Genomic DNA, 17490 nt, shown 5'->3' with positions numbered 1-17490 from the left:
TTATATATAGAGGATGTGCTGATAAGTAATGGCTCCAAATTTCTTAAGTGAAAACTATTCTGTTTTAAATAAAATAGAAGTTATTAACATTCTACATCTTTATTCTTCACATCTACTTATTTGCAGCCCACTGTCGCGAGAGTAACCTGTATTGTAGCATGTAAGATGGCACTGTGTAATGTAACTATGCCAGTACGTAGAGAACAGCATGCTATAATCAAATTTCGAATTCAAAGAGTTCATCCATGCACGGAGCACCCTCTCCTTAAGCACAATAACACCAAGACCACACACGAGCACTGTGATATCTGCAACAATCTCACACCTCGGGTTCACTTTCATCAGTCATCCTCCAAACAGTCCCAACTTGGTCCCATCCAATTTTCATTTGTTTCCATAACTTAAAAAAACACCTTTGAGGACTTCACTTTAATAGTGATGAGGTAATGCAAGCAGTGTTCTGCAATGTCAGTATTAATAAGTGAGAGTCTGGTAACCTGGAAGTCAGTGGTTCAAATATTGTTATTACATATTTCTTAACGTTAACTCAAATTCCATATTTAGTAACAAATGAAAATTTTAATTAATACACCTCATATCATAACTTTTGAACAAAAATAACATTTTTTGTCTTATTAATAACTGCATGAAAATTTAATACAAAAATGTGAAATATCAAATAGAAATCAAAATACTTTCCTATTTATAGAGAACAATCTGTAAAGCCATTTCATTTCACAATAAGGCATTTCGCATGACTATCAAATTTTAATTTATTTTCATGCGATTGATAAATGAAAACAGAAAGATGTTAAATTTATTTTAAAAAATTATGATTCAATACTTATTAATAAATATTGCTATCTGTTAATAAATATGGACATACAATAAAGGCAAAAAGTTCCTCTTTATGACATTCGAACCAATGACATTGCGGTTACTGCGTCCCTTTGTGCTTGATGTCCCAAACTATATTTCATCTATGGCAACAGTTGTGTTTAAAAACTGATCTTCTCTGTCTTGTAGTGTTGAAGCAATTGTTGGGCAATTCTCTTGTGATTTGGTTATTGCTCTTCTTTGAGATGATGAGAAACCCATTTTGTAGCAACTTTTCTTTTCTGTAGTGTCTGGATTATGAGTTTAATGCCAGACAGACAGTCACTGGGCTGTAATTTTGATAGTACTCAGTTATGACCTTCTGAAAGCACAGCTTTTAAATTTTTGTGTGCACTGGTTGTTTGTCACTCCCTCTGCCCCACTACAGCCACCTAACGCCCAAGTGCAAAGTACTGTACAGCGGAGTGACAACCAGAGTCGTCCTATTCACAGGATGTTGAAGGGGAGGGAAGAGGAGGTAGGAGGCGGATACATCTGTTTCACATGTTTTGAACTCTTGTTTGAGAATTCATTATTCTACATGAAAAATAGTATATTATATTAGGCAAATGGGTGGTGGGGGTAAGTGAGAGGACAACCTATTCAAGGGCCACCTAGAGGAATCCTTCCTAAACATCCAGAATTTCAAATCCCTCCCTTGGTTCAGATTCACTGAAGACATTTCCATGATCCATATCGAGGGAAAAACACCCTACCCACATTCCTCCAGAACCTCAACACCTTCTCCCCCATTGCTTCACCTGGTCCTGCTCAACCCAATGCTGACCTCCACCTCAAAGATGGCTACATCAGTACCTCCATCCATGTCAAACCTACCTTCACTTTCACAGGTGCCACAGTGGCCATCACATCTTCAGTGACGAGTGGTCCCTCTTGAAATACACCAACAGTCTCACTGAGGCCTCCAAGGACCATAATTACCCATCCAACCCTGTCCAAAAACGTACCTCCCGTGTATTACCTTTCCAGTCACTAACTGAGACTACCCAGAGTCCACTGTCTGGCCACAGAAGAGCATTCCCATTGTGACTCAGTACCAACCAGACTGTAGAAACTGAATTACATTCTTAGCCAGAGTTTCGACTACATCACGTCGTGCCCTGAAATGAGAAATGTCCTACCCACTATCCTTTCCACCCATCCCATAGTGATATTCCACTGCCCACTGAACTTACACAGTATCCTTGTCCATCCCTACACAACTCCTGCTTCCAACCCCTTGCCTCATGTCTCATATCACTGTAACATACCTACATGCAAGACCTGTCGCATACATCCTCCCATCAGTACCACCTAATCCAGTCCGGTCACAAATGTTACCTATCCCGTCAAAGGCAGGACTACCAGTGAAGCCAGTCATGATCTACAAGCTAACTACAATCACCATGATGCATTCTGCATGGGCATGACAACCAACTGTCTGTCTGCACGAATGGCCACCAAAAAACTGTGGCCAAGAAGCAGCTGGACCACACTGTTACTGAGCACACAGCCCAACACGAGATTCTTCATTTCAATGACTGCTTACCAGACTGTACAATCTGGATACTTCCCACCAACACCAGCTTTTCTGAATTGCACAGGTAGGAACTCTCCCTGCAGTATATCCTACATTTTCGTAACCCTCCTGGCCTCAACCTTTGTTAGTCATTGTCCTTACCCATCGAGGCCCTTCCCCATTCCCATTCCCGCACTACACAGCCCTCTATTCCACCAACACACCATCTGTCTTTTTATGTCTGTCCTTTTCTGCTCTCCCCCCCCCCCCCCCCCCCTTCTCCCCCTGCCTTCGGCTAACCTCCCAACTGCACGTAGCTCCCCTACCTTCTCTCCACTTCACCACTGTACCATCCCACAAGCAGCACTTTACAACCCCCCCCCCCCCATCCCTACCATGCTATCCCTCTCCTCCCCACCCCAGCCTCCCCCTTATCCCAATTGCCCGGTTGCCTCTCCCATCATCATGTGCTGCTGCTCATACTCTGGCTTACCTACCAGAGACTATGGTCATGTGTGTGTTAGTTGTGTGTGTGTGTGTGTGTGTGTGTGTGTGTGTGTGTGTGTCGTTTATTTTTTATGATGGCCTTATTGACTGAAAGCTCTCTTTCTGATGGTCTTTTTGTTGTGCCTATCAGCTAATCAACATCTCTGCTACATGGTGAGTAGGAACTATCCTTTTCATAATATTACTACATTCCATTCTGGTTTTCTATTGTTTAAATAACATGAGTATGTATGAGGTTGAATCAAATATAAAAGGAATTTTATTTTAAAAAGTTCACTCATAGAAAATATAGTTTCCTGCTTTAGAAGTACATTTTTCCCAGCGATAAGGAACACTTTTATTGGAGCATTGTAGAATAAAGCTGGTTGCATCAGAAGCCAACTGCGCACAAATTCCTCCACACCCTCATCACCCTCAAATCGTTGCCCTCCTAAAACTTCTTTAAGCTGTCCAAACAAATGGAAATTACAAGGCTGTAAGGAGGATGATCAAGCTGAGTCTAGTGTATTTCCTGTAGTTTGGAAACCATTAGATCTGGCGTTGTGGTAGAGGAGGATGATCTGGCGAATCGGTTGATCTCACCTTTTGCGGCACCTTCTCCAACACCTTGAAGTAGTACGCAGCACTGATTGTGTGTTGCTCACGCAAAAAAGTCAATGAGCAAAATGCTTTGCCAATCAAAGAAACCAGCTGAAAGAACCTTGTACGCTGAGAGTCAAGTCTTCGCTTTCACTTGGGTTGCCTCCCTTTTCCTCTGCCACTCCTTACTGGCTTGTTTGGATTTGGGAGTGCAACAATGGACCCACATTTCATTGCAGGTGACGAAAAGACTCAAAAATGGTCCATCATCTTTCACAAACCCTTCTGGAAACACCTGACAGACCTCCAAATGTCTCAACTTCTGGTTTTTCGTCAAAAGGTGAGGGAACAACTTGGAACACACTCTACGAAACTGTAGGTCATTTGTGGTGATTGTATGGCAGCTCTCATAACATATTCTGACCTGTTCTGCAATTTTTGATACTATCATCCGTTGATCACCTTCAAGAATATCTCAAACAGCATGAATGTTTTTGTCTGTAATGCTGGTCTGAGGATGGCAATTGTGACGTTGATTACCCACACATTGGCGCCCTTCCTTGAACTTTTTATGCCAGGTAAACACACGTGTCATTGATAATGTTTGACCGTCGAACTGTGCAGTCAGTCTCTGGGAAATTTCCGTTGGTTGAACTCCATGAGAAAGAAATTTTGTAACTGCGCATTGTGCAGGGGAGGTGTGCACCTGTTGCTCCGACATTGTGAGAATTCCTAGTTCTACCAACTGTCAATGCCCAGGAATAAATATACCCTTTACATTTGATTTGCCCTCTTAATATGAAAACCTCAATGACATATATGTTCAATATTATTTTAACAGTATTCTCTTACTGATATTCTGCAGCTACGTACATACCTCAAAATCAAAATGAGTAAACCCAAGCAACTGAAGAAATGTTGTGAAATGAAATTAATTGTTTTTGACTTATAATTTAATCACGCCAATCACACTGAAGAAGAACGCATGTCCTGCAAATGTACTTTACTTTTAATAGTGCCACCTTTTAAATACAAAGAAAATAATGCAGCATAAAAATGTTCAAGGCAAAGCTACAGGTTAGAAATTATGCACTTTGACACAATGAACAATGTAGTAACCAATATCGAAAGAGTAATCCACGAACCACTTAGTACACTGTATAGTTCTGTGTGCTCAGACACTAGATGGCTGCAGTGGGACAGAATGAGTAACGAACTACTGGTGTGCATTAAACATTAAAAGCTAATCTTTCAAAAGATCATAACTGTGTACTATCAGAATTGTGCCCCAAAATTCTGTGATATATCAAATGCTGGGGCAGATATCTTGCAAGTGGGCTTTTTTCTCTTTAAAATGTGGTGTCATGTTGGTGACGTTTCCTTATGAGTAATAATACTTAAAAGCAGCTATTTTTTCTTATTACATTAATTGATTAGTAATTAGTATGTTAATCTATTAGTAATTCCCATTATCATCAATATGAGTACATTACTATAATTGGTTGTTGGTATATTATGTCCTATCCCTGTTAATTTATATCTTGAATTTTTCAACATCTGTAAGGCTCTCCTTCATGGTGCAAGTTTTAGAACAATGAACAAGTGAATGAATGATTTGAACAGTCAAAACACTAATTACTAATGTATGCTGTTCAAAACTATGTTTCAGTGATAGTTTGATTATCCAGCAGATTCCAGAAATCTTCTTTCTGTACTAGCGAATATGGGAAGATTAAAATTATGAAGAGAATTGTGATGATGGTGGTATGAGAAACACCAAAAGCTCCAAAGCTCATTATAACAGCAATGAATTGCACACTACTACCACAGATTTACTGTAGCACAAACATCTAAAGCATTTTTTATTGGAAAGTAATTACCAATATCCTCTGGCTAAATACGAGCTTCAGTGCTCCTTCAATCTAACCCTACAACTCTGTAGTCTCCGAACTTTGGCATACTAAGCTGGCTTATTTATGTTAGTTCTTTCCTTCATCCTAAAAGAAAGGGCTGAAACCTAAATACTACTTTATTTTGCAAACTTAAAGAGCCAAGAATACATACCGACACATCTTCTTCAGGATCCCAGATGAATTCTTCTCCATCTGCACTCATTATTTCCTGTAACAAAACCAAATCACTTATAGTCACAGTTTTCAAATTGTTGTACCAAATAATGGAAGCAACACAATTCAACAGGAAAAACAGCACATGGAATACTTACTACTGCTACTCAACATATTTTTTTCCTCCAACGTGCATTTTTTTTATGAAGTATCCCATTCTCAAAATAGAACTCGGCAGTTGACATGCATGGCACTAACCATAATAATGACATACACTACCAATAATAAAATCTGTACCTGGTGGATGGAGGTGCTAAGTACACTGGTGCAAAAATGTTCAACCTTATCCCTCCAGACTTTATAGACTTACAATATACTGAATTCCTTTCCAAAACAAAGCCATACTAGTCTCTACAGACTCACTCTTTCAAGGAATTTTTGAAAGAGAGTTTACCTAAGATAAGATACAGCTAAACAGCTCTGTGACTGTCAAATGTTAATACAAGTATTTCATTTAGATTGGAACATTTTCAGTCATTGTGTAGTGAAGATATGTATTTTTAATCCACACACATTGCAGAATTCATAGCCCAATAGTTTGACAAGAACTATAGCTACCAAAACTGTTTTGAACGTATCACTACTGAAGTGTGAGGATGACAATTTGTCAATGTTAGTGCAAGTATTTAATTTAGATCATGTTACTTTCATTTACAGAAACTGTGTAGTGTGTATAAGTATTTTTACTGTATACCTGAACTGAGTGCCCCATAGCATGACAACAACTATCTCTTTTAAACTGATCTAAATTTGTCACTTTTGAAGAGTGAAGACAATAATTTACTGTGTTATTTGCACCATCACAGCATTTATTGAGTAATCTACATGATGATAATCTTGACATGTTTCACATCCATGGTGAAATCTTCACTGAATGGATCAAAAGCACATGAAAAAAAAAAAAAAACCTCAATGATAACAGGTACACAAGACATCAGTGCATTATGCACTGCCATTGTATTTATACTATCTGTATATTACTTCTTTGCTGCATCACTGATGAGCTAATGTCCCCCAAAATTCTCCCATACTACCAACCTCACTTGCTCGTTCCATTCCATATTGCTCTGGTACATTACACTTAGATGTTTAATCAATGTGACTGTGTCAAGCAGCACACAACTGATGGTGTATTTGAACATCACATGATTCTTATCCCTACTCATTCGCATTAACTTAATATTTTTTTACATTTAGAGCAAGCTACTGTCCATCATACCAATTAAAAATTCTAACAAAGAGATAGAGCGGCTGGCCAGTACTTACCTCAGCTCAGTACAGCCGATAGATACACAAAAAACAGAACCGAAAATTTACATTCCTAGCTTTCGGAACAAATGTTCCTTCATCAGGGAAGAGAGAGGGGAAAGAAAGGGAAGAAGGGAAAGTGGATTCAGTTACTCACAACCCACGTTATGAAGCAACAGGGAAAGCAAAACAGGAAGGGTAGCAAGGATGGAGGCATGGTTGTCAGAGGGAAGCCAAATATATTTTACTGTAAGTACTGTGTCAGCTTCAAACCAAAAAGGATTCACCCATAATTACTTCACTTTTGAAGGCCAGACCTACAAACAAATAAGGGGAACTGCCGTGAGAACCAGGATGGCTCCGTCCTATGCCATCCTCTTCATGGGCCGCATGGAGAAGGCTTTCCTGAAAACCCAACAGCTGATTCCCCTGGCCTGGTATAGGTTTATAGATGACATCTTTGTGGTCTGGACTCATGGTGAAGAAACACTCCTTATTTCCTCCATAACCTCAACTCCTTTTTAAATCTGAATTTCATCTGGTCCTTCTCCAAAACCCAAGCCACTTTCCTGGATGTTGACCTTCATCTTGTTGAAGCTCAAATCCACACCTCTGTCCATACCAAACCCACAAACAAACAACAGTACCTTCACTTTGATAGCTACCACCCATCCCACATCAAACGCTCCCTTCCCTACAGCCTAGGTATTCATGGCAAACGTATCTGCTCCAGTGACGAATCCCTCAACAATTACACCAATAACCTGACCAGTGCTTTCCTCTCCCGAAACTATCCTGCAGACCTTGTCCACAAACAGATCTCCCAAGCAATACATTCCTCCCCGTCCAACAACAATGTTCCTACCCCCGTCACCCAATATTATCCTGACCTCGAATACATCAACAAATTACTCTGCCAGGGATATGACTTACTCAAGTCAACCTCTGAAATAAGATCATCTCTTGACAAAATTCTCCCCACACCACCCAGAGTTGCCTTCCGTCGCCCCCCTAACCTCTATAACATCCTTCTTAAGCCCTACAATATTCCCAGACTACCTTCTCTACCCAGCGGTTCCTACCCCTGTAACCGACCCCGCTGCAAAACCTGCCCCATGCATCCCCCCCACAACCACCTACTCCAGCCCTGCTACTGGTAAAACACACACAATTCAAGGCAGGGCCACGTGTGAAACTACACATGTCATTTATCAGCTGACATGCCTGCACTGCTCAGCCTTTTACATTGGTATGACAACAACTAAACTGGCTGAGCACATGAACGGACACAGATGAACTGTCTGCCTAGGATATGTCCAATACCCAGTTGCGGAGCATGCCCTCCAACATAATTCTAGGGACCTAGGAACCTGCTACACCGAATGTGCCAATTGGCTTCTCCCACCCAACACCAGTCCCTCTGAACTGCAGAGATGGGAACTTGCACTCCAGCACATCCTTTCATCCCGCCATCCCCCTGGACTGAACCTACGTTAAACAACCTCACTCCCATTTACTTTTCAGTCTTCTCCTCTTTCCCTTTCCTCTTTAGCCATTCATGCATCTTTTCATCCTACATCTTTATACTATACACCTCTTTACTTCTGTGTGCATCCTCTTTGGTTTGAAGCTGGCACAGTACCTACAGTAGAATATCTTTGGCTTCCCTCTGACAACCATGCCTCCATCCTTGCTACCCTCTGTTTTCCTTTCCCTGTTGCTACATAACCTGGGTTGTGAGTAACTAAATCCACTTTCTCTTCTTCCCTTTCTTTCCCCTCTCTCCTCCCTGATGAAGGAACATTTGTTCCGAAAGCTAGGAACGTAAATTTTCGGTTCTGTTTTTTGTGTATCTATCAGCTGTACTGAGATGAGGTAAGTACTGGCCAGCCCCTCTATCTCCTTGTTAGTATTTGTTTCACATCTTTATATGAGATTTTCCATTAATCATTTAAAAATTCTGTTTAACTCAACCCCTAGCCCACCACAGTCACTCAATAATAACACATTCATGTACAACACATCACCATCAGCAAACAGACAAATTGCAGCTTACCCTGTCTGCCAGATCATTTGTGAATATAGATAATAAGACTGACCCTATCAAACGTCCCTGAGGCAATCCTGATGATACTTTTCTTTCTGATGAACACCTGAAATTGGCGACAACATACTGGGTTCTATTACTGAAGAAGTATTCGGGCCACTCACATATATGGAAATGTAAACCATATGTTTGGAATTTCATCAGCAGCTTGCATTGGGGCACTGTGTCAAATGCTTCTCGCAAATCTATCAACACTGTGTATCATCCATGTTTTACTTCCATTTAAGGCTACAAGCCAGACAAACACTTTCAGAGAAGACTTCGTACATAGAAGTTTAAGATACCTCACATTTTCATAAAAGTTTTTCTTGTTATCGCTGGTCTGCATTTTACATCCTCTTTTTATTGCTATCATTGTCATCCTACATTCAAAATCAGTTAACTCATGACATGCTGCTACGTACACTACACACCCAACCATAACAGAATTCTCAGATATTGTGTTTACACTCTAGCCACAACATTGGAGCACCATATGTGTCACATCTCCAATTTGGACATTTCCCTTGATGTTCTGGCCACTCAATTTATTACCTGAAATCATTTTTGCTATTTGTTTTAATTCTATTAGTTTTTGATCAGATTTCTGCGAATTATGTAGTGACTTAAATTTTTTCTGTTGCACCTGTGAAAACAAACAAATATGCACACTGATTACTATCAGCTGGTAACTCCATCATACATCCCGACAATGAAAACATTCTGTGTTTCCACTGGATGGCATGTAAAAAAAGGCGAACTCCTGAGTTTTAAATTTCCCTTTATAGCATCCTTAAATAGTTTGATAATTGGCACATGTTCATGAAGAGGAAAAAATTTGCATTTGTGATAAGTGTGAATCCAAATGTGAATTTAGGCTCAAAACATGAAAATGTGAAGTTAAGTAATAAACGCTATTTCATAGATAATTGTATCCAGATCAAGTAATGAGATACTTTTAAGTAGCTTTACTTTGTGCATATTAATATTGATGAATTACCAATGTTAGGTTACGTACTGCACAACATCTGGCACAGCAGGCAACATGTCAACAAATAATTCAATTACACTCTGTGTTTCAGTGACTGTTAATTCCGCGTATCATTTCTGCTTTTGTAGACATAGTCACCTCAAACATAAAGTTGTCTGCTAGCTACCTTTCACAGCGATCATAAAGAAATATACTGTATACTGGTAGATTTCATTTGATTAATAGAGAAGTGTTGTTACTCTATAGACGACTTTAAGTTGTAGTGCCATCTTGGAAAACAGTGTATATAGACAATGTCTCCAGTCTATCAGTGGTATGAAACAATGTAATTATACACTGTAGTATGTGGACTGAACTATTATAAATATAAGCTAAATTGTGTTACAGTTTAGAGGAATCTACTTGTAGTGCCCTTTTGAAAAATAATGTGTACAGACATGTGTCTGAACCATATGTTGTTATGGAAGAATGTAAATATTTTACTGTATATGTGTAAAGTAATCTAAATTTTCCTGACAATGTCCGAAAACTTTTTGTTATATGGACACAAAATAAATAAATAAATTTCTATTGATTCAATTACTCCCACCATCAGCCACCATGCAGAGAATCTTTCTGAAATGTGTGGATAAAGTTAATTTTAGTTCTATTACTTCTGCTGTAAATAGCACACCGGCTCCTCATCTTGTCAAATATAGGTTACACAGCTATGAATGCACATAAAAGGCCTCTGCAAAATACTTATCAGGGCTTATATGCTACAGCTTCGAAAGTACTGTTCTGCAGATTTTCTAACTGTTAAACTGGCTGGGTCAATAAAAAAAATGTTGAGAAACACCAAAATCCAGAGAAGCAATCTTTCACTGGCAAGAAAATTCTGCCATACCTCAACAGAAACTAATCATTTGCTGGAAATTTGAAGATCACCAAAAGAATAAAAGATGAAAGGCTATTTTAGGGGGAAAAAAAAAAAGACCTTTGAAGTCCAAGCAAAAGGAAATATTTCATCTGGAGATCTCTTGTCATGGGGATTACAAATTATGTATTCTCTCTTATTATTATTATTATTATTATTATTGTAGAAGTTGAAGATACTGCTTCATTTGCAAGGTTTTTTATTTTTGTTTTTCAGTACCTAAAGCACGACCATTTTCGGGCTCTTACATGCCCGTCATCAGGTGTGATATTGGAAAGGAACAAGAGACCAAAGTTAGTTATAATTTTTACATGCTCTAGTAGATAAGAAAAAGCATATAATATTTTAGAAAACAGCAAAACAGTTAAATGGAACTTCTTTTTTGCTTTTTCATATAAACTCTGGCATGTAAAAATTATTATTAGCTTCAGTCTCCTTGTTTACTTTCAGTATCACACCTTATGATCATCATGTAAGAGCTCAAAACCAGTTGTGTTAAAACTGAAAAGAACTTCACAACTGAAGTGGTATCTTTTACCTCTAATGCTCAGTTGTGAATGTTCCTCCAGAAGGATTATCATCATCACCACCACCATCATCTCCAAGCAACTGTATTTTTGATATATACTCGCTACTCACAGTGAACTTCATCTTCAAGCACATAAACAGTTTTCAAAATTGTGAACATCTGGAGGTATATTAGGTCATCATAAGACATGTGGTACGAATACAATATGATTCTGAGAAGTAAAAGGACACATTCTTTGAAGTTTATATGTATAATAATTTCTACAAACAGATGCTTCATTATCAGGTCCCTACTTATGAAGAAGACAACAAACAAACCAAGACTATCTTTATAATAGCACAGTTTGCTGTTCTGTTAAAAATTGCAGTTTCTATACTCACAGGCTCAACCCTAATGGTGACCGGACTCCCACTAACCAGAGGGCAGCTTCCCTCCTCATCCCAGTCAGCATCACCGTCAGCGTCGGCATCACCATCAGCGTCAGCATCACCATCACCATCACCGTCGCTGTACGATCCTTCTCCGTTGGCATCTTTGGTCGATTGTGACCCATCGTCATCCTAAAGTGTAACAACAAGACACAATGCTATTAACACAATATGACAAATATATGGGATCTTTAGGTAATTGCATAGATATTTTGCCATTTCTCTTTTATTGTGTCAGCATTAACATATAAATTAAGGAGATAAATATATACATTCATAGTAACATAAAATATACATGTGGTAAAGTAATAAATGAAACAGATGTAAAATTATGGAAAAGCAACCACTTACCTATAGAGGACTGGAGTACAGAGCGTAGATACACGTAATAGGAAACAGTTAATACTAGCTTTCAAGCTCTTGCTCTTTTTCTAGTAAGCATTCACACAGACACAAAATGTATACAACCACTGTAACAACAAGACTGATGTTTGAAAATCAGTTACTGAAAGCAGTTGCTTGGGTAGAAGGATACATGGAGTGGTTCGGGAAGGATGCACGAGGCAAGGAGGGAACGGCAGAGTAGTGAGAGGCGGTCTTTCACTAGATCACTGTAAAACAATATGGAAGCAGATCACAGGGTAGAGCATACATGGGGAAGGGACAGGGAGAGGGAGGGGGGGGGGGGTTGAGGATGGAAGGGATGAAAGGAGAGGAAGTTTGTGATGAAGAGGAAGACAGGAAGATGAGACGAAAGAGTACAGTGGGAAAATGGGGGAGGGGACGGGAAATGAAACTGACATGGAGAGGGGGAGGGGGAGGGGGAGGGGGAGGGGGAGGGGGAGGGGAGGGAGGGAGGGAGGGAGGGAGGGAGGGAGGGAGGGAGGGAGAGAGAGAGAGAGAGAGAGAGAGAGATCACATGAGTGTGGGGAGAGAAAGAGTGATGGGGGAAGGCAGTATACAATCTGGATGGGGAAGAAGTAGTGTGGACAGAAGAGGTGGGAAAAGGTAAGATGAGACTGTGGTAAAAAAGTTAGTGGATTGCACAAGTGCAGGATATGCTGTAGAGACAATTCTCACCAATGGGATTTGGAGAAACTTTTGTTCTTAACACAGTCCAGTCACAGGTATTTCTTACCCAGTGACAGGCAAAGCTACATGTGAAACCAGCCACATTGTGTATCAGCTCTGCTGTACAGCATTCCGTATGGGCATAACAAGTAACCAACTGTCCATTTGCAAAAATAGCCACTGACAAACTTAACCATCCAGGTGCCAATCATGCTGTGCACCACAACACTAATGAATTTAACAGCTGTTTCACTATACAGGCCATTTGGATATGTACTCCATTCCAGCACAAGTTTCTCTGAACTACACAGGTGGGAATTCTTTCTCCATATCCTGCACTCACACAATGCCCCTGGCCTAAACCTCTGCTAACCCGTTCCCTCCGCCTCACCTTCCCGTTTCCACCACCACCTCCCTCTGCATCCCTCCCCTCCCCCCTCTCTATCCTTCACATACTCCATTCTCTAAACTCCTTTCATCTTGTTGTACAGCTGCTGAGTAATCTGGTGAAAGAACTGTTTCACACCCTACCCACCTCCATATACCTAGGCAACTGCTTTCAGTAACCAATATTTAATGATCAGTTTCACTGCGTGCACCTGTGGTCTAGGGGACAGCGTCTTGGAAAATCAGGACTGGCGGTCGAAGACTTCCGACATAAGAAGTCATCCCGTTCTGTCAATGGCCTTGTCAAAAACGGCGGAGGAGAAGACAGAGGTTCAGGGCACTATTTTGACCTAGGTGTGGGAAACTGCCCCTAAAGGCACAAGGATTCAGAAGGCAATGGAAACCACTGCATTAAATACATGAAACTTGTATCTACAGGACATGTGGCCTGTAACTGAAAAGTGTCATGATAATCTCTCTGTTGTCAAAAGATTCCGGAATAGTCACCCATTCGAATCTCTGGGAGGGGGCTGCCAAGGGGGAGGTGGCCATGAGGAAAAATATTGAATAATCAATGAAAGACTAATGTTCCATGAATCGGGGTGTGGAATGTCAGAAGCTTGAATGTAGTAGGGAAACTAGTAAATCTGAAAAGCGAAATGCAAAGGCTCAATCTAGAGTTAGTAGCGGTCAGTGAAGTGAAATGGAAAGAAGACAAGGATTTCCGGTCAGATGAGTACAGGGTAATATCAACAGCAGCAGAAAATCATATAAAACAGGAGTAGCATTTGTTATGAATATGAAGGTAGGGAAGAGAGATTGTTGCTGGGAACAGTTCAGTGATAGAGTTGCTCAGGTATATATGCACATGTCACAAGCTGAAGATGAAGAGAGAGAAAGTGTATGAGGATACTGAAAGGGTAACACAGTACATAAAGGGAAGCAAAAAGCTAATAGTCATGGGAGACAGGAATGCATTTGTGGGGGAAGGAGTAGAAGAAAATGTTACAGGAGAATATGGGTTTGGGACAAGGAATGAGAGAGGAGAAAGACCAATTGAGTTCTGTAACAAATTTCAGCTAGTAATAGTGAATACCCCATTCCAGAATCACAAGAGGAGGAGATATACTTGGAAAAGGTCGAGTGATACAGGAAGATTTCATTTAGAACACAATCATGGTCAGACAGAGATTCTGAAATCAGACACTGGATTGTAAGGTATACTCAGGAGCAGATACAGACTCAGTTCACAATTTAGTGGTGATGAAGAGTAGGCTGAAGTTTAAGACATTAGTCAGGAAGAATCAATACACAAAGAAGTGGGATACAGAAGTACTAAGGAATGATGAGAGACACTTCAAGTTCTCTTACGCTATCGATACATCAATAATAAATAGCTCAGTAGGAAGTACAGTTGAAGAGGCCATCACAGAAGTTGGAAAGAAAGACATTCTGTAGGTACAAAGAAAGTAATTGCGAAGCAACCATGGGTAACAACAGAAATACTTCATTTGATCGATGAAAGGAGGAAGTACAAAAATGTTCCAGGAATACGGAAATACAAGTCGCTGAGGAATGAAATAAATAGGATATGCAGGGAACCAAAGATGAAATGGCTGCATGAAAAATGTGAAGAAATCAAAAAAGAAATGATTGTTGGAAGGACAGGCTCAGCATACAGGAAAGTCAAAGCAACCTTCAGTGAGTAATGTTGTGTAGTAATATGAAGAGTGCAATGGGAATTCCACTGCTAAATGCAGAGGAAAAAGCGCATAGGTGGAAAGAATACACTGAAAGCCTCTATGAGGGGGAAGTTTTGTATGACGTGATAGAAGAGGAAACAGGGGTCGATTTAGAAGAGAGGGGGCCCAGTGATACAGATAGCCGTACCATAGGTGCAACCATAACGGAGCGGTATCTGTTGAGAGGCCAGACAAATGCGTGGTTCCTGAAGAGGCAGCCTTTTCAGTAGTTGCAGGGGCAACAGTCTGCATGATTGACTGATCTGGCCTTGTAATACTAACCAAAACGGCCTTGCCGTGCTGGTACTGCGAACGGCTGAAAGCAAGGGGGAAACTAGAGCCGTAATTTTTCCCGAGGGCATGCAGCTTTACTGTATGGTTAAATGATGATGGCGTCCTCTTGGGTAAAATATTCCAGAGATAAAATAGTCCCCCATTCGGATCTCCGGGTGGGGACTACTCAAGAGGACATTGTTATCAGGAGAAAGAAAACTGGCATTCTACGGATCGGAGCATGGAATGTCAGATCCCTTAATCGGGCAGGTAGATTAGAAAATTTAAAAAGGGAAATGGATAGGTTAAAGTTAGATATAGTGGGAATTAGTGAAGTTCGGTGGCTGGAGGAACAAAACTTTTGCTCAGGCAAATACAGAATTATAAATACAAAATCAAATAGTGGTAATGCATGAGTAGGTTTAATAATGAATAGGAAAATAGGAGTGCAGGTAAGCTACTACGAACAGCATAGTGAACGCATCATTGTAGCCAAGATAGACACGACGCCCACGCCTACTACAGTAGTACAAGTTTATATGCCAACTAGCTCTGCAGATGACGAAGAAATTGAAGAAATGGATGATGAAATCAAAGAAATTATACAGATAGTGAAGGGAGATGAAAATTTACTAGTCATGGGTGACTGGAATTCGGTAGTAGGAAAAGGGAGAGAAGGAAACATAGTGGGTGAATATGGATTGGAGCTAAGAAATTAAAGAGGAAGCCGCCTGGTAGAATTCTGCACAGAGCATAATCAATTATAGCTAACACTTGGTTCAAGAATCATACAAGAAGGCTGTATACATGGAAGAAGCCTGGATGTACTGACAGGTTTCAGATAGATTATATAATGGTAAGACAGAGATTTAGGAACCAGGTTTTAAATTGTAAGACATTTCCCGGGGCAGATGTGGACTCTGGCCACAATCTATTGGTTATGAACTGTAGATTAAAACTGAAGAAACTGCAAAAATATGGGAATTTAAGGAGATGGGACCTGGATCCTGGATAAACTGAAAGAACCAGAGGTTGTACAGAGTTTCAGGGAGAGCATAAGGGAACAATTGACAGGAATAGGGAAAGAAATACAATAGAAGAAGAATGGGTAGCTTTGAGGGATGAAGTAGTGAAGGCAGCCGAGGATCAAGTAGGTAAAAAGGTGAGGGCTAGTAGAACTCCTTGGGAAACAGAAGAAATATTGAATATAATTGAGGAAAGGAGAAAATATAAAAATGCAGTAAATGAAGCAGGCAAAAAGGAATACAAAAGTCTAAAAAATGAGATCGACAGGAAGTGCAAAATGGCTAAGTAGGCATGGCTAGAGGACAAACGTAAGGATGTAGAGGCTTACCTCACTAGGGGTAAAATAGATACTGCATACAGGACAATTAAAGACACCTTTGGAGAAAAGAGAATCACTTGTATGAATATCAAGAGCTCAGATGGAAACCCAGTTCTAAGCAAAGAAGGGAAAGCAGAAAGGTGGAAGTAGTATATAGAGGGTCTATACAAGGGCGATGTGCTTGAAGACAATATTATGGAAATAGAAGAGGATGTAGATGAAGGTGAAATGGGAGATATGATACTGCGTGAAGAGTTTGACAGAGCACTGAAAGACCTGAGTCGAAACAAGGCCCCGGGTGTAGACAACATTCCATTAGAACTACTGACGGCCTTGGGAGAGCCAGTTCTGACAAAACTCGACCATCTCGTGAGCAATATGTATAAGACAGGCGAAATACCCTCAGACTTCAAGAAGAATATAATAATTCCAATCCCAAAGAAAGCAGGTGTTGACAGAAGTGAAAATTACCGAACTATCAGTATAATAAGTCATAGCTGCAAAACACTAACACGAATTCTTTACAGACAAGTGGAAAAATTAGTAGAAGTCAACCTTGGGGAAGATCAGTTTGGATTCAGTAGAAATATTGAAACACGTGAGGCAATACTGACCTGACTACTTATCTTAGAAGAAAGATTAAGGAAAGGCAAACCTACGTTTCTATCATTTGTAGACTTAGAGAAAGCTTTTGACAATGTTGACTGGAATACTCTCTTTCAAATTCTGAAGGTGGCAGGGGTAAAATACAGGGAGTGAAAAGCTATTTACAATTTGTACAGAAACCAGCTGGCATTCATAAGAGTCGAGGGGCATGAAAGGGAAGCAGTGGTTGGGAAGGGAGTGAGACAGGGATGTAGCCTTACC

General features: G+C 40.1%; 1 protein-coding gene across 5 annotated transcripts in view; it reads right to left on the bottom strand.

The window, feature by feature from the left end:
- LOC126292212 (zinc finger protein 26-like) overlaps window positions 1–17490 on the bottom strand; it is a 71418-nt gene that overhangs the window by 34909 nt on the left and 19019 nt on the right. For all 5 annotated transcript variants that reach the window (XM_049986070.1, XM_049986066.1, XM_049986067.1 and 2 more), the window contains exons 3-4: window positions 11758–11937; window positions 5546–5602 (exon numbers count right to left, since the gene is read on the bottom strand). In XM_049986070.1, coding sequence (XP_049842027.1) covers window positions 5546–5602; window positions 11758–11937 — 237 coding nt within the window. The remainder of the gene's footprint in view (window positions 1–5545; window positions 5603–11757; window positions 11938–17490) is intronic.

This window comes from Schistocerca gregaria, chromosome 9 (assembly GCF_023897955.1).
Source record: "Schistocerca gregaria isolate iqSchGreg1 chromosome 9, iqSchGreg1.2, whole genome shotgun sequence".
NCBI lineage: Eukaryota > Metazoa > Arthropoda > Insecta > Orthoptera > Acrididae > Schistocerca > Schistocerca gregaria.
This window is presented reverse-complemented; position numbering and strand designations above follow the sequence as displayed.